The sequence below is a fragment of the Syzygium oleosum genome, unplaced genomic scaffold, assembly GCF_021117445.2.
Source record: "Syzygium oleosum isolate NSW1041296 unplaced genomic scaffold, Sole_v2.1 Sole_v2.13, whole genome shotgun sequence".
Taxonomy (NCBI): Eukaryota; Viridiplantae; Streptophyta; class Magnoliopsida; order Myrtales; family Myrtaceae; genus Syzygium; species Syzygium oleosum.
Genome location: NW_026607497.1, coordinates 965,973 through 989,485, shown reverse-complemented (window position 1 = coordinate 989,485; position 23,513 = coordinate 965,973). Strand labels below are relative to the sequence as shown.

General features: G+C 44.0%; 6 protein-coding genes across 8 annotated transcripts; 2 read left to right on the top strand and 4 right to left on the bottom strand.

Moving 5' to 3' along the window:
- Positions 1–9: 9 nt before the first annotated feature.
- LOC115681204 (protein trichome birefringence-like 42) lies at positions 10–2,779 on the top strand. Its single transcript, XM_030605069.2, has 6 exons — positions 10–411; positions 673–844; positions 959–1,134; positions 1,242–1,400; positions 1,809–2,105; positions 2,196–2,779. The coding sequence occupies exons 1-6, from the start codon at positions 131–133 to the stop codon at positions 2,659–2,661; spliced, it is 1,551 nt and encodes a 516-aa protein (XP_030460929.1). The 5' UTR covers positions 10–130; the 3' UTR covers positions 2,662–2,779.
- A 754-nt stretch (positions 2,780–3,533) lies between these two features.
- Positions 3,534–6,243, bottom strand: LOC115681210 (50S ribosomal protein L13, chloroplastic). Its single transcript, XM_030605076.2, has 4 exons — positions 5,933–6,243; positions 5,503–5,688; positions 4,646–4,816; positions 3,534–3,785 (listed from the first exon to the last, which is right to left on the bottom strand). Exons 1-4 carry the CDS (start codon positions 6,179–6,181, stop codon positions 3,669–3,671), a joined length of 723 nt encoding a protein of 240 aa, XP_030460936.1. The 5' UTR covers positions 6,182–6,243; the 3' UTR covers positions 3,534–3,668.
- Positions 6,244–6,764: 521 nt separating this feature from the next.
- LOC115681206 (protein VTE6, chloroplastic) lies at positions 6,765–9,790 on the bottom strand. The gene is made up of 5 exons (XM_030605072.2): positions 9,303–9,790; positions 8,706–8,959; positions 7,921–8,044; positions 7,472–7,576; positions 6,765–7,243 (listed from the first exon to the last, which is right to left on the bottom strand). Exons 1-5 carry the CDS (start codon positions 9,786–9,788, stop codon positions 7,154–7,156), a joined length of 1,059 nt encoding a protein of 352 aa, XP_030460932.1. The 5' UTR covers positions 9,789–9,790; the 3' UTR covers positions 6,765–7,153.
- A 410-nt stretch (positions 9,791–10,200) lies between these two features.
- Positions 10,201–13,558, bottom strand: LOC115681208 (B-box zinc finger protein 22). Its single transcript, XM_030605074.2, has 3 exons — positions 13,292–13,558; positions 11,701–12,132; positions 10,201–10,791 (listed from the first exon to the last, which is right to left on the bottom strand). Exons 1-3 carry the CDS (start codon positions 13,472–13,474, stop codon positions 10,519–10,521), a joined length of 888 nt encoding a protein of 295 aa, XP_030460934.1. The 5' UTR covers positions 13,475–13,558; the 3' UTR covers positions 10,201–10,518.
- Positions 13,559–16,167: 2,609 nt separating this feature from the next.
- LOC115681207 (NADH kinase) lies at positions 16,168–18,521 on the bottom strand. Of its 2 annotated transcripts, none has more exons than XM_056316943.1 (5): positions 18,312–18,521; positions 17,763–18,008; positions 17,581–17,661; positions 16,909–17,072; positions 16,168–16,820 (listed from the first exon to the last, which is right to left on the bottom strand). In XM_056316943.1, the coding sequence occupies exons 1-5, from the start codon at positions 18,405–18,407 to the stop codon at positions 16,397–16,399; spliced, it is 1,011 nt and encodes a 336-aa protein (XP_056172918.1). In that variant the 5' UTR covers positions 18,408–18,521; the 3' UTR covers positions 16,168–16,396. The 2 variants fall into 2 exon arrangements, with proteins under 2 accessions (XP_056172918.1, XP_030460933.1); XM_030605073.2 differs by having other exon boundaries at positions 16,909–17,060; positions 18,312–18,519.
- A 1,050-nt stretch (positions 18,522–19,571) lies between these two features.
- On the top strand, positions 19,572–23,251 carry LOC115681201 (zinc finger BED domain-containing protein RICESLEEPER 1-like). 2 transcript variants are annotated; one of them, XM_030605067.2, is made up of 4 exons: positions 19,572–19,725; positions 20,570–22,564; positions 22,661–22,723; positions 22,828–23,251. In XM_030605067.2, the coding sequence occupies exons 2-3, from the start codon at positions 20,596–20,598 to the stop codon at positions 22,711–22,713; spliced, it is 2,022 nt and encodes a 673-aa protein (XP_030460927.1). In that variant the 5' UTR covers positions 19,572–19,725; positions 20,570–20,595; the 3' UTR covers positions 22,714–22,723; positions 22,828–23,251. The 2 variants fall into 2 exon arrangements, with proteins under 2 accessions (XP_030460927.1, XP_056173147.1); XM_056317172.1 differs by having other exon boundaries at positions 20,473–22,564.
- The last annotated feature ends 262 nt before the right edge of the window (positions 23,252–23,513 follow it).

Below are 23,513 nucleotides of genomic sequence, written 5' to 3'. Positions count from 1 at the left end.
TAAGAAACGCGGAAGAGAAGATTTCTTGCCTTGCTTTGTGATTTATTGAGGGTGTGAGTCATATCCGATTCCTTCTTCTGCGTTGGAAAATTCAGTGCTCGTAGACTTTCTCCCAAAGACTCTGTCGAAAATGGCTTCTGGGTTCGGTTCCTGGCATTGCCTTGTGGCTTTCTTTGTGTTTGGGATAGGGTCTCTGTCTTGCCAGGGGATCGCAGATGAACTGCACATCGACGACCAGCTAAGGAACTGCAATCTGTACGAAGGGAGTTGGGTTCATGATGATTCACACCCCATCTATGAAGCTTCGAACTGCCCCTTCATAGACCAAGGATTTGACTGCCTGAAAAATGGCAGGACTGATAAGGATTACCTTAAGTACAGATGGAAGCCGAGCGGATGCGACCTTCCACGGTATGTCATCGATGTCTATCACAGTCCAGAATGCAATATTTACTTTGGCTTTGTTGTTTTTGTTTTTGCTTAAGGATGAGACAAGGGCATAGAGCTATTAGATTCTGGTTACAATTAGACTTAAGTCAGTCATAGGACTCGTTTGAATTTTGCGCGTTGGATGATGCTACTGGCTGCTGTTATGCATACATTCAATTGCCTCATTCAAGCCCCGGAAGATCCTAGAGAAATATGTCACCTAAAGCACTTCGTTGATGGCAGGTTCATCGGCCGCGATTTTCTGGAGAGGGAAAGGGGCAAGAAGATAATGTTTGTCGGGGATTCCCTGAGCAAAAACATGTGGCAGTCGCTGACATGCGCGCTTCACTCTGCCGTTCCAGGGTCTAAGTACGACTTAACAGAACAAGGGAAGCTCTCGACTTTTTCTATTCCGGTATGATCAATTCGTTCAGATTGCTACATCACAAAATGCTGAGTTCCGACCAACTTGGTTGTGCGACGATTCTTTTCAGTTCTCAGTAGTTTTTAACCTTGTGCTTGTCTCTAGGAATACGGAGTTTCAGTGATGTGGTTGAAAAATGGATTCCTGGTAGATGTGGTGACAGAGAAAATCGGACGAGTACTGAAGCTGGACCGTATCACCACCGGCAACGAATGGTTAGGCAATGACATGTTGATATTCAACACATACCATTGGTGGTTGCACCAAGGACAATCGAAGACGTGAGGGGACGATTCGCATCAGTCAATCAATATTTTTATTTCCCTTAAAAAATTATATGAGATGATGAAACGGAACGACAAAAATGATCTCGTCATGTGTAATGCAGGTGGGATTACTTCCAAGTAGGAAACATGACGGTGAAAGAAATGGACCGCATGGAAGCGTACGAGATAGCGCTCACAACTTGGTCCAGATGGATCGATGCCAATATCGATCCGGTGGACACTCAAGTCTTCTTCCAGGGAGTTTCTGCTGCTCATTTCGAGTAAGCTACGATCTGCCTCACCTTTTCTTACTCTTTCGGCCTTTTACATTTTATAGTATACCATCTTAAAAGTATTCTGCCAGTCATAGGACTTTCTAGGATACACTACAATGCACAGGTCAGGCAAATTCTGAGTTCTGTGCATTTCATACTAGGTTCATGTTTCTCACTGATTCTTTCTCAGTTTTAACTTTGATTTCGCAATTGGTCTTTATGATTTTAAGAGAATTGTTATCTAGGCACACTTTCTCAAATAGCTTCAGCGGATCTGAGATTGAATAGTAGTCTGCAATTTTTTTTTCTCACAGTGCTATAAGTTCACACCACCTTCGTAGTACGAGTCCATTTAACAGTAATAATCTGTGCTAATGAATTTTCCTGAACCTCCCTCCTTCGAATGAAATTTAGTGGCAGTGAATGGAATGAAACCAGCACACAGACCTGCGAAGGACAGATGGAACCGGTGAAGGGATCGGTTTATCCGGGCCCTAGTATTCCAGGAGAGGATACTGTTAAGAAAGTGATTAGTCTGATGCAGAAGCCGGCGAAACTACTCGACTTGACATTGCTCACACAGCTCCGGAAAGATGGCCATCCTTCCATTTTCACTGGCCAAGGAAAGTCAATCGACGACTGCAGTCACTGGTGTCTCGCCGGAGTCCCGGACACTTGGAATGAGCTCCTCAACACGGTCCTAATCCTGATGTAATTCCCTCATAATCTTCTCTTTCCTGAAATCTTACATAAGGAGAGAATCATAACTTCACGCTGAATTTCCTTTATTTTATTTTCCAGCAACCCGAACGGAACTTCAGGGGCGGGGCCGGCTGCCAGTCCACAACCAGAGTCTCCTCCGGCTCCAAGTCCTCAACCGGTGGCGGGGGCTCCACCTTCCAGCTCCAGTCCACCACAGGCGTCTCCGGCTCCAAGTCGTCAACCAGTGGCAGGGGCTCCACCTTCCGGCTCCAGTCCACCACAGGCACCTCCAGCTCCAAGTCCTCAACCCGTGGCAGGGGCTCCACCTTCCAGCTCCAGTCCACCAGAGGCGCCTCCGGCTCCAAGTCCTCAACCAGTGGCGGGGGCTCCACCTTCCAGTTATAGTCCTCCGGCGCCGGTGGCTCCTGCATCCAGTCCTCAACCGGAGGCAGCTCCACCTTCCCATCATGGACACAAATCAGCTGGGCATGCTGTGTTACCAGCGCATGTCGGATTTGTTTTTGTTGAATTAGCTCCTGTTTTATTCTTGATTTTGCTGCTCTGAGGGTGACCTCTCATTCTATTTATTTTTAACGAATTATTCGATAGCCAAAAACATGTGAACCTTATTAATCTTATGTAGGGCTTCGTTGTTAATAAAGCTAGAACAGGATTAAGCAGTAGTTCATGTTTCATAAGGCTTGAAGTAGCGATATTCTACTTATCTTTTTTTAGAGCGAAAAACAAGTGAACCTAGCTCTAATGCCATCCACAGAGAAATTTTGAGATGCCGAATTATAGAGCCTAATGTAATTCTGATACAGTTATGTAAACCAAAACCAGAACTTTCGTTGTGCTTTGTGCTCCCATTTAAGTCCCGTGCGCTACTAACATATGAACTCCATGCCCATCTACAAATGCTACAAGCTAAAGTTCACATAGTCGATCCACTACAGCCTCAGCTATACCTCAATCCTTTTTCTAGCTTTATGAATGTGGGTTCAAAGTTCATCAATAGTTATTTTCAAGAGATAACATCATCCTTAAATATGATATGTTGTAGAAAGAAAGTACCATTCACTAAAGCCAACTAACATTTGCATACTAAAGCAACCCTCAGAGCAATATGGTGCATTCCATACCCAATACCCACATAAGCACTCTTAGGACAGGCATCTCGGTTCCATGGTTCGCATTACTGAAAGATGAACGATTCTTTCACGAGATAACCAATCTAAAAAAATTCTCTGTTGATGCAAAACATTCAATGAATTGCATTAAATTACAGAACCCTCCACCTCATTTCTTCAAATCCAAAGAACTGTAGATGGATTAGCAGAGTAAACTCAACTTCAGCAGTCAGTGTAAACAATGGCAGACTAGACTTCAGTGTGGCATGCCTGCATCTATCGCACAAAGCGGAAAAGACAACAAGACTGAAATGGAGGGAAGCAGAGCCCTGTGAATAAAATTCAAACTTCATTGCACAAAAAAGAAACTAAAGACTAGCAATTCTTTACGAGTACAATTCATAATTGTTATAATTCTCTTCAGCAAAATACCAATTCTCATTCATCTCTCCTTCTGTATCCTCTTGTCCCTGATGGGAAGCTCAATGGGCTTTTGCGCCTCGTGGGGGTGTTCTGGGCCCTTGTAAACCTTAAGGTGGTTGAACAATGCTCTGCCAAGCTGCACGCAAAAGACCTCATTCTAAGCTGCTAAACTCTATTACTTGTTCAACCAAAAAAAAAACTCTATTACTTGGAATGATCTTAGGCATTGCGGAAGAACTTAAAAGAAGCAAGGTGAGTCCCTAGAAGAGTTCAAATATCAAATATAAAGTACAGGGCAACAGCTAACAGTTAACGAGGTACATACTGTGAGCCATACAATATCCGCTCTCATACCTTCATATGATGCCACTGAACAGCCACACAAAGCATAGTTCAATCCCTCACAGAAAGATGCTGGCAACTATAAATTCTACTATAAGGGAATGTATGGCTACTACATCCTTAAGTTAAAGGGTGGAATTTTAAGAGAATACCAGGAGCCATGATGATGCTTAAATTAATCGACTGAATGAATGTAAGCTAAGCCGTATCCTGATTTTAAAAAATATAAAAATTGAAAAGAAATTACTATTGCCACCAAGTAAGACTTGGTCATTTTGAAAGAGCGTTAAGGGTGCCACACTATTGCTGGAGTAAAATAGTATTAAGCATTCTCATTTCTTGCATCTAGATCACTTCAATTCTACTTACATTTTGACAGCTGTATATATGTCGGTACCGAAACTTCTGGTATTTCTAGGCAGCAAATAAAATATCTTAATGTCCTCCATCTCCCATCCCATGATCCCACAGAGAATGCCACAGAGAAATACCAGTCTGAAAAGTTGAGGCAAATAATAGAATGGAAGATACTCATCTCAAAGGGGGGGAAAGCTTGTGGCTATGGTGGAGAGCAACCATTAAATCTGCCCATGTAATGCAAAAGGAGGAGGGGTGAAGGCGTGTGGATTTGATTATCAAGACTTAAAAACTTACCCTTCCTTTGGGAAGCATGCCCCGAACAGCGTGTTCAATAATCCTCTCAGGAATTCTCTGCTGCAGTTGGTCGAATGTCTCGACTTTCATACCACCGGGTCTTCCTGAATGCCTCCTGTAGAGCTTTTGGGTCCTCTTCTTTCCAGATACAGCAACCTTTTCAGCATTTACCTAGAGATACGCACGAGTAAATGGTAATGACACATCAAGTTCTCTTGCTTCTCACACAGTTATATTGAATGACAGGAACTGATCTGAAATCCTTGCAGCAGAATCCATAGCAAGTTTCAACTGTCACGGAGAAGTAAACATTCTCATCATACTGGCTGCTTCTCCTCTCATGGTAAAGGAAACAGCATGAACCTTATTTTTTCTAGCTTACCCTAAAGAGTGATAAAGTACCAGGTCAGAAACTTTATCGAGTGAACTTCAATTCGAAAAGTTCCAACATAAGAACTAATTGATTATCAAACTGGCAAAAGCAGTTGTTTTAGCATATTCATAGGGAGAATTTCGGGTATACCTAACCAAAGAGAATAGGGCTACACGAATTTGAATTAGCATCAGCAAGAAGGCAATATTATCTAAAGTCCAATGTTTTCAACTGCTTTTGTGGTCCAAATTGTGTAGTGTCGTAAGGACTGATTGATCGTAGATCAACCATATTAAACATGTGCCTAATCGGGAGAGGCGAACACATATCGGAACCGAGACAAGAAGGTACTAATTCGGCCATGGTGTGTACCTTGCAACGTTTACTTCTCAATAAGAAATGACTGGGACTTAAATTATCGGCTAGTCTACTTCGATCAGTGAATGCAATATACTGCAATGCATAACCGTATTCAAGTACATACCACAATCACAAAAGCCCCCATGTCCACACTGGGAGTGTACGTCACCAGATTCTTGCCACGGATGTGAACAGCGATGGTCGACGCGAGTCTACCGAGTATCTTATCCGTGGCGTCCACTATGTACCACGGCTTCTCCGTGTTCACATGGTCTCCAGCTTTAGGATACCACGTCTTATTCCAAATGTCCTACAAACAAACCGCAACACGCATGACATCGCAAAACCTCCAACATCGCTGACCTTCCCCATTAAAGAGCAACCAAACGGGGAAACTCCCATTGCCCAAAATCCCTCTCACACAAAGAATCAGAAGCCCACAAAATTTATTCCTACAATCCATTTACAACAGCAGCCAAACGGACGGGACAGGCGTACAATTAACACTAAGGGCACAAAGAACGCCGAGAGAGAGAGAGAGAGAGAGGTTTTACAGGTCCGTCGACCTCGGACTCCTCGAACATCCACCGCTGGTCGAGAGGGACGACGGAGAGGTCCTTCTGGCACCGGACGGCGAGGCTGCGCCTGCCGACCGTGGCGGCGACGGGCTTGGTGAGGGCGAACGAAGGTCCGGCGACGCTTCTCTTGGAAGAGAGAGGAGAGAGGGAGGGGTTGCATTTGGCGGACGCGAAGAATGCTGAAGAAGAAGAAGATGATGACGATGATGCGCAGAGGACCGCCATTTCTCTCTCGCTCGCTCAAGAGCAGTGAGCCAAAGGTCGCGTCCTGTTCTTCTGTCTATCTGTTCGATTTTTGATAAGTGGATAAGGAGTCCTCGGAGTTCATGGGCTGGGCCTATATGGCCTCTTTCATTCTTTCCACAAATTATTTAACTTTTTTTTACACTAACAAAAATGTAGTTTGCATGTTACATTCGATAAAATTAAGGTTAAACTGCTAGCAGCATTGACGTCTCGTGGATGGACAACAAGTTTACCGCCTGCCCACCATTTTTTTCCTATTAAATTAAAGTTAACTTTTCGTTTTGATGTACACCAAAACGTGCTTCTCTCAATTTTTTCAAATTTTTTTCCCCTCAAAACATGAAAAGGTCGAAAGGTCTCGGAGTTCTTGAAAACTAGTAAAAAGTTATGATTACGTGTGTTGTTTGTATAGTTTAAAAGATTTCGAGCATTTGACTTTGAATGAAAATGAAAGAGCCGCATGTGACCAAACGATGGCATGAAGTTCTAGATAAAGCAGGCTATTCGCGCTCTATTCTCTTAATCGTGAAAGATATTGTTTGGTGTTTTGGTTCCTGATAAATGGCTTCAAGATATGCATCCCCTTTCTCATCGATATGGATACCGAAACGTCATGTAGCAGAACTGTACAATGCTTGCACAGCATAAATCGCATTGGCAAACAAGAATGCCGTAATTACATCGACCTAACATTGAGACCGTCCTTCCCCCAGATGCCGTCCTCAGTCTGGCCTTAAGCACTCGGCAAGACGAATGTAATTGAATGCTGCTGCTGAATTTGAAGGGATCTAAATGTCCCCCATCCACAGTAGTGTAACCGTCGTCCAAATCTGGTATCTCCGCTTTGAGCATAAGGATCTCTCTATCTCTCTCTTCGTTTGCCCTTCCGCATGTGTAAATTGGCCTGATTTTATCGATGTTTGAGAGCTCGTACTGTTGACAATTATGCCGTCACAAATTTGGAACAATAACTTGCTGCATCAGAACGGCCAATATGCTGCCCATGGAGATATTAATGATATTGACAGCATCGTTGTTGAGCTGCATGAGGGAGCCAGAGAAATTGTGAGCAATATTAGGATGTAATGCAATGAAGCAGACCAGCTTTATCCATATCTGAGAGAAACTGCAGCTGGCAATTGACAACACAGATGGATCTCCGTAATTTGTCATCACTCACGGTGTATTAGTGATCATCTAGTAATAGGCACTTTTAAGTTTTGAACTCAGACAGGAAATAAATGTGATGGAATCAAAATGAGTCCTTACCCAACGGAATCCTTCCTTCTCTTGGAAGGCAGCCCCTATTATACTCTCGCCAAGATTAGCAATCTGTGAAGCTACGACACATATGACGGCTTCAGGTGCTTTTATCTGTCTCGACCCAACAAGAGAGAGAGAGAGAGAGAGAGAGAGAGAGAGAGAGAGAGAGAGAGTAAATAAATGACAGACAAAGAAAGGTCACACGTTAACTTGATGAATCCAAACAGAAGCACGAATCAAATTTAAACTTGGGTATGGACATGCAAGGAGATTAAATGCCAGATCATTAAAACTTGAAGCTAACATAGCCTAGTCAGTGTCCACAGCATTAGCAAGCACGGTAGAGCAAATAAGAAAGGCCCTATATAACGCACACATGATTAAGTAAAGGAATCAGAAAATAAGTCCAGGCAAAATGTTTCATAATAATGCCCGGATTGAGAAGACCAAAGTACCTGCCCCAGGAGAAAACTGGCTAAGGCCAGAAGAACTGATACCACAATCCCAGCAATTGTTCCCTCGAGACTTACAGCGCCTTCCGTTCCACGAGGAACAATCTTAAAGGTGGTCACTAAATAACTGATGAAGAAAAACCATTAATACATGATGAGGTACATATATGGTGCATGGTGAAAGCAAATAGTATCCAGGAACTAAACAGCAAAAGCATTCAAGCATGATATCCACTTTCACAACGACAACCACCAAGTTCGCCCAAAGTTAGCTGTCTGGTTACTAGAAAGAAATAACAGAAGTTTCCTCATATTACATAACTGACGGTTCCATTATGATAAAACTGATCAATTCCTAGGGAATCTATCTCCTTCCATCCCTCCCTCCCTCTCAATATGTGTGCACATGAACTTCTATGATTCTACATCTCATGCAACATGACCTAACTACACTGCCAAGCAAGTAGTTGTGCTCTCTAGACCAATAGATCTATTCATGTAATCACTAGTATCACTATCATTCTTCAGCCTCTTAGTAATAATTCGATGTATTCTGCAGCCATTACATCAATCTCAAGGCAAAATGACATGAGGAGTGTGAAGTACTAGTAAAAAACAGGAAGAATATTACGGGCAGCATGAAATCACAGAAGAAACAGGGGAGTTGAAAATGGAATCGATTTTGAAGAACATATCATGAGCTAATACAAAAGTGATGAGTTATCATCACAAACACAAGAATCAAGTATCAAACTTCAACTCAAGTGCAGGTGAGAAACATTACTCACGTCGTTTTTCCATAAGCCTTGCCGATCTCACTCGAAACTGTATCGCTCAACTTAGTACAGAAACTAGCGATAAACCCAAGTAACCAGAGATGCGAGAACGCCTTGCCTCCTATGCCAAATATAGAGAGGAAAGCACAGACACAACCTGCCGCACTGGAACCAATGACACTTCCGGGCCCTCTTCTTCCTTTCCTCTTCTCGGCAACCCCCTGAGCTTCCTTCTGTGCCATTTTCACCTTGGTCGCTGCTGTTCCCTAACGGATCCAGTTCAATTAACAACAGATAAAGACCTCAAATCTCAAATTCAGAACACAGCAATCGACTACACCGACCATGAGTGGCAGCTTAGAAGCGAGAGCAGCAGAGGAGGACCGTACACAGATAGAATGAGAAAACCCAATCACAATCAAAAGCAGACATGACTACCAATCGGAACATGCCAATAGCGATTACCGACCAGGAACATACTCAACAACGATCAGGACGCTGCAAATCAAAGTCCCTCACTAAATGGAGATAAAGGTCCGCGAAGCGCTAAAATGCGAAAGCTATAAGCAACGGAAATCAAATTCAGGATCTCGAGGGTTTCGAGCTTACGATGACGAAGTAGGCGGCGACGAGGAGAAACCCGGAGGGACCGAAGGCACGCCAGGTGAGAGTCCCCAGGAGGAAAGCCGCCCCGATGCCGTACGCGGAGAGGCCGGCGACGAGAATGGGAGAGCCGGCGACGAAGATCAGGAGGTTGCTGAAGACGGCGGACTTCCACGTGGGAGGGGCCGACTGGATCAGGGCCAGGGCCTCCGAGAGAGCTCCCTGCGCCGACATCGCGTCCGGCAGCGCCGCCACCGGTCGGGAGAGCCGAGGCTTGCGGCGGAGATGATTCGGGAGGAGGAGGAGGAGCGGCGGCGGCGGCGGTTTCTGGAGAGTCGGCGAGGGGAGGAGGAAGAAGCGAGAGGGAGGAATCGGAGGGGGTTTATAGTTGAGGAGGAGGAGAGTTGACAAAGAAGACATCTTTGGTCTTTTTGAGTGCCGGCGAAGTGAACTGGCGACGCGGATGGATACCGTCGAGTTCGACCCGGACATATGCGGGCGTGGGAAGGCTAAACAGAACAGGACAAGACAGGACAGATCTTTTTGTTTTGGGGCATCGGACCTACAGTCATAACGGAATCTTTGGTCCGATGGTCCGGACGTGAGCTTTCGTAGATCGTCGGATTTCGTGTGTTTTCGTAGTCGCGGAAGTGTCGTCGACTGGTCTAGCTAAAAGAATCGAGACCGGTCATATCTTTATCCATGAGGACAGACAGGTGGGCAGGCAAACCAAAGCAGCAAAAGAGCCTTCACGTAGGAGGAGTGAAAGTTTCACCGTCATATTGTTACCGTCGCCCAACTCATTGTTTTGCAATCCAACGGATTCCGCCACCATACATCCGTAACTTTATGTATTAACCGAAGGGGATCATCCACTTATCATGGCAGTCCTCTGTACCCGGAATGACGAAAATACTATTATTGAAATTGAATTTACTTTGTCCAGCATACAACCTGTGAATCATTTACCATACAGCAAACTCGAACTAACGCCTATCAACGAGTTCTTGCCTGAATTTTCACTTCGGCTTTCTCGATCCGTCATCCCATCTTGAGATATCTACTTAGACAGGCCAGGCCTACTACAGAACTTGGGAAGCTTTAAACTGTTAGCGATAAGACAGAACGAGACCACTGAAATACGTTAAGAAGGCACACCACAAAAGGAAATCCCACTCTCTCCCCCCCTCTTTACACGACCAGATTGTGCTAAACCAATGGTCTAAGATTGTCTTCGACGTTTTAAGCTGCGATCATTTCTTTGACACAGGAAGTCGTTCTCTGGTGTGGAAGATATATCGGGAACATAAGCAGCAGCATCGAGTTGACGCCGAGCACTCTTTGGCCAGTATAAACCTGAAGCTGTAGGAGGTGAAGACATCTGAGGCACAGCCCAATAAGTATCTGGAACCTGGCCCAAGCATTCGTCACCTGTTTCTTCGGAACTTCTCATGATTGAGGAGCAATCAGAGTCTCCGAGCTTGCCGCTGTCAGCCTGGAAGACCTCGGAAAAACAACAAAAAATTACAGACTGCGTTAGCCATTATTTATGAGCACACTGACACAGAGTTGCTATAGTATTGTTAGTTACAGATAACTCTACCCCTGCATGACTCAGATGTGAAAAAATTGGAGTACATCAATACTCAAGACCAAAGAGCACCCGATTCTTTCTTCCTTCCTTTTTTCCTTTTTTCTATTAAAAGGTAGACATGGGGTCAGATTTTAGGAATGGAACACTGGACCCTATTGATGTCGGTCCTGGCTGGACCACCGCTAAAACAATCTCTTACCTCTCAACCACTCAATTCAGATTATTTCTAGGAAAACTGCTCAATCACATTTCAAAGCAACAGGCAGTTTTCCAAACACCTACAGACCCACATGTAGAACTTCCGATGGAATAAGAGGCTTGACCTGCAATTTTGACTCGGTCTGACATGAACCAAATTTCAAAAATGATTAATAAATTGAAAACGACACAAACTGTAGCAGGAGACATTGTGCACAACAACAATTCAAATCCAAAGCTCCTTGACCTGCAATTTTGACTCGGTCTTACATGAACCAAATTTCAAAAATGATAGAAAAATTGAAAATGACACAAACTGTAGCAGGAGACATCATACGAAAATGATGAGCTGCCAAAAAATTCCACCTTCTTGCAAGACTAGCAGCATCTTTTGCTCGTGTCACATGAAGGTAAGAACATGGATCAAACAAGAAAGTGAATGACCCACCCAATGGAGGACCGAGAATTGAGGTTCTGCCATCTATCCCACCAGAAGCACAACCCACCCACAACAGATGGAACACATCAAAACAATGGCATTGATTGTGGAGAATTGACAAAATCACCTGAACAGTGACAGGAAACACGAAAAACAATTGGCCTAACACATACCTTAGACGAGCCATTGCCCATGTAGCTGAAACTTTGATTAAAGTCGCTGAATCCAAGAAGTTCATCTAAATGCCACTGTGGCATGCTTGCAGCTGCAGAACCCCCAGAAAATGGAAACTTAGTGGTTATCAAGCTTCCAACGCCATCAGTGTGTACAGGTTGGATATTGTTATACTCATTGTGTGATGGCAATTGGGTGCCTCCGTTTGACAAAGAAGAAGATTTTGATTTTTCAGAGATCTTTTCCCCAGGCTGTGAATTTATCGATGAAGAGGAGGGATGAGGCTCGGTAGATTCAAGACCCACTTTCACTCCAGTAAGAAGAAACCTTTGGTGAGCAGACACATATGTATTCGCTGTGTGTATGGCTATATCACATTTCCTACAGAGTAATGCTCGATCCTCTAGACAGAAGAAAAATCCAGCTGTCTCCTGTCAAGGGAATGCGCATTGCATCAATTATATTTGACAAAGAAAATGCACCCTTTTTCGTTTGAAAGACATCCGAGAAGTGAAAATTGTAAATCCAGCCGAAGTGGTGGCAATGCCATCTTCAAAATGTATGGAAATTACATCAACTTTCCCCACAGGTTGCGTAAAACCTCTCTTCTTTCAACATATAGAGAGAGGATTACATTTTCTTTAAAATCCAAGCAAAGGCAGTCAGATGAAATACTATTTGGCAATCAGAGACTTACTCAATGGATGAGAACTGATCATTCATCAAATAAATAAGACAAATGGAAATCCTCTGCTCATTTCAGCTGGATCACTAATCACATGATAGGCTCTTCCTTATAAGGAGAGTAGACAAAAAGCTTATACAACCGAACATTTCAGCTGAGCTGAAACTACATCTCTTGATCTGCGAATGGCAATGTTTTCTGGATTTGCGTATGGTACACAGCCTGGGTAACAAATACTATTTGTTACGCAGGCAGCCTCCGTCACCTCGACATAGGTAGTCATAATTTGAAAATCTGACCAACTATCCCAATCAATGGTGATGGGTGTCAATCGTTTAAGAATAGATTACAAGCCGCATTATTTACAAAGAATATACTTTTAACAAACGATGGTAACTTTTCAAATGTGTTATTAATTTCAAGTTAACAGATTTCATTTTTTTTTCTTTTAAATTTCTAAGCAAATTAGCGAATTAAGGATTTCCAGTCTACTCCTACCACCAGTCAGATACGAAACAATCTATAACCAATCGATCCAGAGGCAAGAAATATCTTTCGGGAGCTCTTCATCGGAAAAAAAAAGAAAAAGAAAAGACAGGACAACACAACTTCTAATATTTTGTCACCTGCCCTTCTAAAATCCTCAAAGTGCACAGACCAGGCAGACGCCAACAAAGACTAACGCAAGAACACAAGAAATCACTCATCGCCGGCGATTCGCCGACGAAACGGAAAACAAAAAAAAAAAGACACAAAACCGATTCATCCCCAACTAACCCAGCACCGCCGGAAAGCAAACGCGAGGCTCGAGAGGGCGGGCCACGCGGAAGGAAACGAACACGGGGAATCGGGGCGAAAGAACACACACGGAGAAGAAGAGGACCCGACCCGCAGCCGTACGTTACCTGACAGATATCGCACTTGGGCATCTGAGAAGCGGAGGTGGAGAGCGGGACGCGCTGGTGCTTGCTGGCGAGCTTGTTGGCGGCGTGCACCTTCTCGTCGCAGGCCCAGCACAGGGCCGCCTCGTCGGCGCAGCACAGGACGCTCGCCTCCGCGGCCTCGCACACGTTGCACTGTATCTTCATATCCACACAATCAATCACAACGCCCCCCAGGCACACATACACACGCAGCGACCGGAATCCCCCAGAACTTGATCTCGCCCCACGACCGCCGGCGCCTCCTCCGGTCCACCCCTCCAGCTCAACCAGAGCGGATTGTTCTAGAGAGAGAGAGAGAGAGAGCGGGGGGGCCGAAGAAATCTAGGGATTTGAACTGCGATTTTTCTCTGCGCTCGCTATTTTGAGGGGAGAGATATTTGTCGAGTCGCAAGGAATTTAATGCGCGTCGAAGGGGGAGGAGGAGGAGGAGGAAGATGTGGAGAGGGTTTAAGTCGAGCGTGGGGGAGAGACCGCAAGGGGGGATAAGGGCGTGAGGAAAGTGGGATTCCCATTCTTTTTGCTGGTTCCTTTTAGAGGGAGAATTATTATTTTATTAATTTTTAAAAAAGGGAAGTGTGGGGGCGGGGGGGCGGAATGAATATTAAAATAAAAAAATTGGGGGAAAATGGAGGATATTTTTTGTGAGGCCGTGTGGGAGGCGGAGATGGGGACACGTGGGCGGGGTTTGAAAGTCAGCGTGTCCTGTTCCTGGCACAGGAGACCGCATTCGCTGTATCGGCGGGGAGGCCGAAAAGATACCACCACTTAGGGGGTGTTTGGTTCAGCTTTGGAGAGGGGTTTTGAGCCTCGAAAGCCCTTCTCAAAATGCTAGGGTGTTTGGTTCAGCTTTCATGCTAGCATTTGGCCAATGCTAGCATTTCAAATGTTGAAGCCCAAGTGGTTCTGGCCCGACCAAATTTCGAGCTTTCAAAGATTTCACGAATGTTACTGTTCACGTCTCTTTTATTTTTTTTTAAAGCTGTTCATCTTCTTCACCATGCAGCCGGCGAGGTCGCTTGGGATCGGGCGACCGCCCAGGCGACGGCCGCCTGAGGTCGCGCGACCCCCGCCGAGGGTCACCTAGCCTCAGGCGAGCGCCGGCGGCGGCAGATCTGGCTTGCCGGGGGTCGCCCGACCTCAGGCGACGGCCGCCGGCGCCAGATCTATCTCGCCGGCGACCGGCTCCGGCGATGGGTAGGTTAGTTTTTTTTTTAATAAATAAGATAATTCTCAAAGTCCATTTGCAAAAAAAATTCACCAAACACTATATTTTGCCCAAAGTAGCTTTACAAAATATTTTTACCAAATACCATTTGTATTTCCCCAATGGGCTTTCATCCAAAGGTATTTGCATTCCCCCAAATAGCATTTTCAAAGTTGAACCAAACAAGCCCTTAGTAGGCTCTCTCTCGGGGATCCATCCCCATCGTTTGGATCACGCTTATTATCAGTGTCCCTAACGTGCTGGTCCAAAGGCTTAATCTCCACCCGTTTTATATTATCAGCAAAAGGATCCTAAATTGTGCGGGGGTAGTGCTCCGTGACGAACTTTTCAATTTGATCAATGTAATCATTTTTCATCAATTTCTGGACAAAATCGCTGACGTGAACATTGGTTATCGTACATACCGGCGCTGATATGGATAAATTAAAAGAAAAATTCATAAAAATATTACAAAAATTATCTATATCAACGTCAACAATGGCACGTAAGATGGCCGGCGTTCATGTCAGCAATTTTCCAGTCAATTTCATTGGTAAATTGTTAAAAGATTTAGGACTAAGTTGATTTAATTAAAAAAAATTTAGGACTGAATTGACATTTGTACCGTAGCTTTACGACTTCCTTTTGATAATTATTCATGTGTTTCGCTAATGATCTGCCGGTGTTCTTCAAAGGTGACAAGATTCCACGGCAAACCCATTTGGAGGCATTTCAAGAAATTTCACCGCTAGCCAAGGTCGACACCTAATCCTGATAAAGACTCGAGTTGTTTCTAGCTGAGTTGTTTCTAGCTGGCATCTGAGGACTCTTTTTAGTCATGGTTTTCTGTCAACTTAGCGAGAGGGAACTTTTACCTTGTTGGGTAACATTAACTGCTGGAATGAATGATTGGGTACCTAAGCACTCGGGAGTTATATGCTGGTACGTCGCAGCTTGTTCAATCTTCTGTGGTCCATAGCGATGCCAATTGCTGGTGTCAGATATTCACATCGCCGAAAAGAAACACGCCTGCAAGAGGGCCTTTTCGAGCGTACCCACAACAGAGCAGACATCAAGTGGTCTGCATTCGTGAAAATAATGAGTTTCGCGATGCGCTGGGGCTCTCTGTGTCATGCGTCGGAAAGGCGCAACTACACAAATAAACCTGGAGTCAGGTGGAAGCGGTAGTGGGAAGAAAACAGAATCCCACTTTCCTCCTGCAGATGCTAGAATGCAGCTTGATTTTCAGATGGAGCAGTGGGAAGAAAATAGCTACCTGGAGTCAGGTGGAAGGGGCTTGGGGTGGAAGGGGCTTGGGCCTTAATATAGTTACCAATTGCTTCTGGAGTCTCAAAGTTCCCAACTACAGTTGCAGAAACTCAAACTAAGTTGCATTTAATTCCCATCCCAATCCCATTGCTGGACATAAATGGTAAGGCAGATGAAGCATCAAGGCAAATGGCCGCCGGGCAACACCATTCAATTTAAACATATGCTTATCCAGGTCAGAAAGACCATCCATTGCCATCGCAACAACAGATAGTCTGAAAAGTTACGAACCCAAAGTTTGCCGACCGTTTCTGAATGCTTCGAATATGCACTAGAAAACCATGATAACCACATAAACTACTCCACCAACGTAAGATCATAATGCACATTAGGAACTGTAATTAATAATCAACTTCACAAGATTGTCAAATTCGTTAGTTCTAGCTTTTGTCAACGACACATTTTGATAAGCGGCCCACCGCCAGGAAGGCATCCGCTACCCATTCATCGCTCTTCAAGCAGCAAATGACTTGGGAGCATAGCTAGACAGGTTCAACAGACATCAGCCTATTTACATGCTATTTAAATGTTATTTACATGCAAGACACTTTCGGTGTCTCTGCGTCAGAAGTACGCCTAATCGGGAGTACTTGCTTTTCTAATAAACGAGGAGGCAAGTAGACTTTTAGAACCGGGGCCTCGGAAGATATTTCAAGTGTGTCCTCGTCCTTGACTGTGCAACACACATTACAGCCATCGATATATATCGCACCTTCTTTGCAAAACCATGCAACTTCCGTCTTCTGGTCAGGATTGAGAAATCCATGCATCAGATTAGAAGCCACTCTGGGTGAAATAGGCTCCCTTACCATATACTGAAGGTCCTGAGATAAAATGGGCATTTGGTATCCACCAGCTGAGAGCATTGCAGCCGTTGATCCAGCAGCAGTCGAGACTCTGAGACCACTTGATCGGTAGTTCACCGCAGGGGAACATGACTGGCCATTGCTTTTGATTCTGTAAACAAGTAGGTGACATTCAGGTAGCCCACAAGACCAACCAAAATGAGAGTAATATAACAAACACACTGCATCGAACTGCTGACCTGAATGAAAATCGCGAGACCGCCGCCGGGCATGGATGTGCAATTAGTACATCATTGAGAGCACATGTTGACAGTGGTGCTGAGTTCACACAGATTGATATCCTTGATAGTTCAGATGGTAGTAATTGACCCTCGAGAATGTCATCTAGTATCTGGAAGAGATTCTCCAATCATTAAGACTCATGTCACCGTCAAACTGGAGATTCTGCTGAGGGACATGGAGATTGTCGACTTTTGTTGGAGATACAAAACAGTGGAGTGACCGGATTCTACCATATTAAATATGACTTTCAAACTTGTATATTATATCGGCATCAGCATCATTGCAACTGAGATTAATAGTGATCTACCTACCTAAGAAAGCCAGCTGAGCAAGAAATCTGAAATCTTAAACCTAAGACGGGCAGAACCAAGCTAGGGACTTAAGCATTGCCAATGCCAGATACATAAACCATATTGTGTTTGTAATGTGAAGGACAATACATCAAAAGCCCTCCCTTCATACCAGAAAATCCAGTACTCTAGCACATATTATCTCATTAACACAAAAGTTGGCATAAGATTGTGTCATGGTGCAACTGAACTAGTAGTTTCCACTCGATTACAGAAGATGGAACAGTAAATTGGTCTACAAATCCCTAACTTTTGGATAGACAAATAAGGAAACCTTACTTTCTCAAAATTATCGACAGTTGCTGCACAGAGGTAGCCAGTGCTTCTCGTTGCATCATATTGATTACCAAACTCCTCAACCTACAGCAGAGCAACATCGTAGCTTGTGGGGCCTTCATTTCTTGCCATGTAAAGACTTGCCAAACCACAAACAACGCAAGTAAATCAAACAAACCGAGTACCACGGCGACTCGCGTGGGATCGGAGTTCACGCCGAGAAGTGGAATCGAGTCATCTACGAAATGACTGGCGTGCAACAGAGTCCCATCGCCGCCGACAGTGACGACCATGTCCACGTTCCGTATCGGCTGGGACACATTGTCGCGTAAGATGGGCTCCCAGTCAACCAGCTTCCGCCGCAACACGTTCTGGCAGAACCCTACGGCCTCGCGGTGCACCTTACTCCTGCTCTCCAAATGATGCAGAATCTAAAAAAGAAAAATTATCGGGGAAACCACGTCATACAACGGCCGAGACAAACATTGCACGAAGATTGCCCACAATGTTCTTGATCCCTCAACGTCAAATACCATAGTCCATGTCAATGTTAACCTAGGGAAAAATCAGCCAACGCCGGCTAAACCCAGAATCGCGCTTGCTCGCTCGTGCTAAGCGAAGTTCACGAGCACGAAGAAACAAGATCGATGGATCGATCGATCGATTCCGCACGCATTTCGATCGGGGATTTCGTCAAACAGGTGGAGAGCAAGAAAGGCGAGTGGAAAGAGGACCTGGGGGTTGGCGATGCGAGAGAGGCCGTGGGACTGGGCGGCGACGGCGTAGTCATCCAAGGGCTTCAACAGCAACAGCAGCTTCCTGCTCGCCATCTTCTCCTTCTTCTTCTCCTTCTCCTTCTTCAGTCGACACCGTCGCGAGCATTGGCGTGGCGGCTCGAGCACGATTTGCTTTGAATCGTTTCCCCGTCTTCCCCCTTCCTCTTCGGCTTCTCCGAGATGGCTCTGTCGTTCCTCCGGTCTTCGTTCCACGAACCCAGGCCCAATGGGCCCACCCCTATTTTACCCGGAGAAAAGAATAAAAAATTTATGAGAAAATAATATTTAATTTTTCGAGTATTGACCCTACGTATTACAAAAAAATTAGTTGTTGCATAGGAAATTGCAATATTATCTCATTCAAAATTCAAAATGTTAAACAGTGCCTTGAGAAATGCTTTTTCAATAGAAATTTTTAAATGATTGATTATACCAACACTAGCTAGATCGATATGTAAGTCATTCATTGTGCAAAAGTCACTATTCATAGATATATTGAAAGTCGTTTTTCCATATTATCAAAAATAGTTTATCTGCTTTTACCATGAACAAAATTAATTACGAATGAGTCTTGCTATTGCTAATTTGCGTCTTTGGAATACTTGCTAACCATACCTATTGAGTAATTATTTTCATTTTTTAACACGCCGATTACACCTAACTAGAAAGGTTATTTTATTTTATTTTTTTGGAAATGAAAAAATTTCCTTATTACGATGTTTAATATGTGTACAAGGGATCACTTGCTAGTGACCGAAATGTTCAAATTTATTTTTTTACTTAAGAAGTTAACTAAGCAGACAAAAGAATTTAGTAAACTCACACAAAGAACTGCATTTCCACATCCATCAAATCTAATTTCCTTTTGATCTCTATACCCATAATGTATAATTATATAATCTGCCAGAAATTTCTTTTAGTATTTCCCCTTATAACAAAAAAAAATTCATATATATATTAAGCATTTGTGATTTTCTTAAAAACCATGGCCAATCGCAAATTGCCAATTGTCAATTGCCAAATGGTAAGGGGTCCGGACACAGGACTAAAGGTCCGGCAATCCACCGTCGGACCCGAACTACGGCGGGTTCGATATGACCACTTCCCGACCCACCATGGTTCGGATCCGGGTCGCTCCACCCACTTTCTTTCTCCCCGTTTTCTCCGGATCTTATAAACCCGAGATCTCGGGTTGACCCGCCGAACACCACCCAAATCCCCATCTCATCAGCGCCCGACTCGGATCTCGCCCCAACCCAAACCCATCGTTCGGAGGAGAGTCCATTTTCGCGACCCCGTAACCCTAATCCAAACCGGATCCTCCGATCGGACTCCGGACCAGCGCGACCAACTGCCGCCCCGGTTCTCGCCGGTAAGAACTGCCCGCCCCTCTCCCTCCCTCCTCGAGTTTCCCGATCCCGCCGATCATGGCATTCCCGTCTTACGTTCCCGATTACGGGCGTTTGGTCGTGTTTTCTCCGATATCTGTCTCGACCCGGGTTTTTTTGTTCACCTTACCTCGGAGAACCTGTTGAAATGTTGATTGAGGTTCGGAATTGTGTTGTGGGTGATCGAGTGCTTCGTGCAGTGACTGGTGTTGTGTAGTGGAAGATTTTTGGAACGAATCATTTGCTGGCGTTGCTTTTATCTGGGATTTTTGCCAACCCGTGTGCTGAATTGTGGTCATTTTAGGACATGGGGTTGAAATGGTGCATGGCTTGCATGGTGTAGTTTTGGCTGGTTGTGTGTCTCTCGACGAGTCGATTATTCCGTTCGCGCAATGTATCGGGACGATTAGCGCACGTATCGATGTGTTTCCGCCGTCTCTCGAGTAACGTCGAACGCATGCAATTGGGTTTTGTTCCCTGTTTAGAGTGCTTTCTGCATTGGTGTGGATTTAGGTTTTTGGGTCTCTACCAATCAGTATCTCTCTTTTTCCGTCTGCTCATCGTCCTTCTACTCCCGTTATGTATACGCGGTCCCATGTGCTATTACAAGAGTTCTTGCATCAACCTTTAGAAAGGAATTGTTGTGGTGTCCTGTGGAAAGGTTGCGTTAATGTGTTTAGAGAGTTGCATGTTGTGCTTTTTGTGTTAATTTTGATGTTGGGCTTGTCCAGGAGGTGATAAAAACCTGTGGATAGGAATTATAGGAGAGAGATTTTTCTTGCTGCAAAACGGATGGATGCATCACTCATATGGTTTTCATCTGTGTAGCTTTTGGTTCATCTTGACCTGATGCTATGGACATATCAAACGATTCAGCCATTAAGAAACCGAAAAGGTTGACATCCGTTGTTTGGAATCATTTTGAACGTGTCCGAAAGTCAGATATATGTCATGCTGTATGTCTACACTGTAACAAGAAACTCAGCGGATCAAGTAATAGCGGAACAACACATTTGAGGAATCACTTGATGCGATGCTTGAAACGATCTAACTACGACGTGTCTCAGCTGCTTTCAGCAAAAAAAAGGAAAAAGGAAAGCACGCTTGCCCTTGCTGGCATTAGCTACGACGAGGGACAGAGAAAAGAAGATTATGCTAAGCCATTGGCTATAAAGTATGATCATGAGGTGAAGCGTGATGAAATCATTAGTCCTGGAAGCAGTAAGTTTGATCAAGATCGCAGTAGGCTTGATCTTGCCCGTATGATCATTTTGCATGGTTACCCTTTGGCCATGGTTGACCACGTTGGATTTAAAGTATTTGTCAAGAACCTTCAGCCACTTTTTGATGTAACATCTGATGGTGCTGTTGAGGATTCCTGCATGGAAATCTACGGAAAAGAGAAGGAGAAAGTGCGTTTAGCATTAAATAATCTGCAAGGAAGAATCAATGTCAATATTGAAAAGTGGTTCTCAATAGAAAATGCTGAACATTTGTCTTTGACGGCAAATTACATTGACGAGAAGTGGAGACTGAAGAGGAAGATTCTTAATTTTGTCACACTTGATTCTTCTCACACGGAAGATATGCTTTCAGAAGTAATCATCAATTGCCTAACGGAATGGAATGTTGACTGCAAGTTGTTTGCTGTGACATTTGATGATTGTTCCGCCGACGAGGGTATTGTCTTGAAAATTAAAGAGCAGATCTCTCAGAACAAGCCTCACTTGAGTGCTGGTCAATTATTGGATGTTCGTTCAGCTGCACATGTTGTGACTGACATCGTGCGAGATGCAATTGAAGCACTGCGAGAGGTGACACACAAGATTCGTGGAAGCGTGAGATATATTAAGAGTTCAAAGGTAAATCTGGAGAAGCTCAATGATTTTGCTCAACAAGTTGGAATTAATAGCCCAAAGAGCTTGGCACTTGATTGCCCAGTTCAATGGAACTCAACATATCTCATGGTTGAAGCAGCATTAGAGTATAGGGGTGCATTTTCTCTCTTGAAAGAGCATGACCCCTTGTACACATCTGCTTTAAGCGATGCAGAATGGGAATGGGCAAAGACCGTTTGTGGATATTTGAAAGTTTTGTATGACATTGCGAATGTCCTTTCAAGCAACAAATGTCAAACTGCGAATGTCTACTTCCCAGAGATTTGCCATGTATACATCCAGTTGATTGAATGGTGCAAGAACCCTGATGACTTCATTAGTATCATGGTGCAGAAGATGAGAACTAAGTTTGACAAATACTGGAACAAATGTAGTTTGTCTTTGGCTGCTGCAGTCATTTTAGATCCGCGATTCAAGATGAAGTTGGTCGAGTATTACTACTCTCAGATATATGGCAGTACAGCTCTGGATAGAATAAAAGAGATATCTGATGGGATTAAACAATTGTTCAATGCATATTCTATCTGCTCCTCATTGGTTGATCAAGGTTCGGCTTTACCTGGCAGCAGCTTGCCTAGTACGTGCGGTGACTCTAGAGATAGACTGAAGGGCTTTGACAAGTTCCTTAACGAGACATCTCAGAGTCAAAGTGCGGTATCTGACTTGGACAAGTACTTAGAAGAACCAGTCTTTCCTCGAAATTGTGATTTTAACATCTTAAATTGGTGGAAGGTTCACACTCCTCGCTACCCTATACTGTCCATGATGGCACGAGATGTTTTAGGCACCCCCATGTCGACTGTCGCTCCAGAATCAACATTTACTAGTGGGGCCAGAATGCTCGATCAAGTTCAAAGTTCACTTGACCCAGATATCCGACAAGCATTGATTTGCACGAGAGATTGGTTGCAGATGGAATCAGAAGGTTTGCTCATTGCTAACGTGGTTTCATACCTGCGCAAGTTCTTTGTTTCTCGTTCATGCATGCCCATTTCAATGTTTTGCATTTTCTTCATGTCAGAGCTCAAGTCATCCACAACCCAGGCTATAGCCCTTTATGTTGAAGCAAGTTAGTTTGTTAAAGGTATGTCCATGTACCTTGCAATTTTGACCTGTCCTTTGGTGCTTATGTTCACCTACAATTTGCATATTGATCGACTTGTATGATATTTCTGACTTGTTTTGCAGTCTCGATGGATCTCATCACCTCATCTGATTTGTTTGTCCTGACCTGATGGGTGTAACCATTGCTGTCAAGTCAGAGAAAACCTTATTCTCTCTTCTCCATGTCCATAGCGTATAGTTAAAGCCTTGAGTTTTTTGTTGCATTTCCTTGTCCATATAGTCAAGTGTATATTTTCAGTTAACACTCATTGCTATGCAGTCTCTAGGAATCCTTGAAGAATCTTTGATTCATGAAAGAAAGAACGCCTTCTTGATCCTTAGAAGTTAGCTATGCTAAGATCTAGCAGTTCGATGTTTAGATTCTAACAAGATGTCTGAAGCTTTTGATCATGTTAAGTTGGAGACTTTCTCTGGATTATCCCGCAGTAGAAGGATGAGAAATTGGTCAATTTATATAAAAGGATGAGAGATTCACTGCCTTTTGTCATATCTGTGAATAAGAATATCCCCTTTCATCTTCATTTTATTGGGTTCCAACAACTATAAGATGAGCTACGACAGGCTTTTCGTTCATCGACCACGTACTCCCAGAAATTTGCCATCGAGTTGCTAAGTTTCATCTGACAGGTCAATGCCTCCTTTTAAATGCTGGGCTGGTTAGATCCTACATTGCATTGTGGCGGTTAATCTGATCATCGATGCGCAATGAGGCGAGATATGATGGATTGTTCAGCATCTCATACCATCTT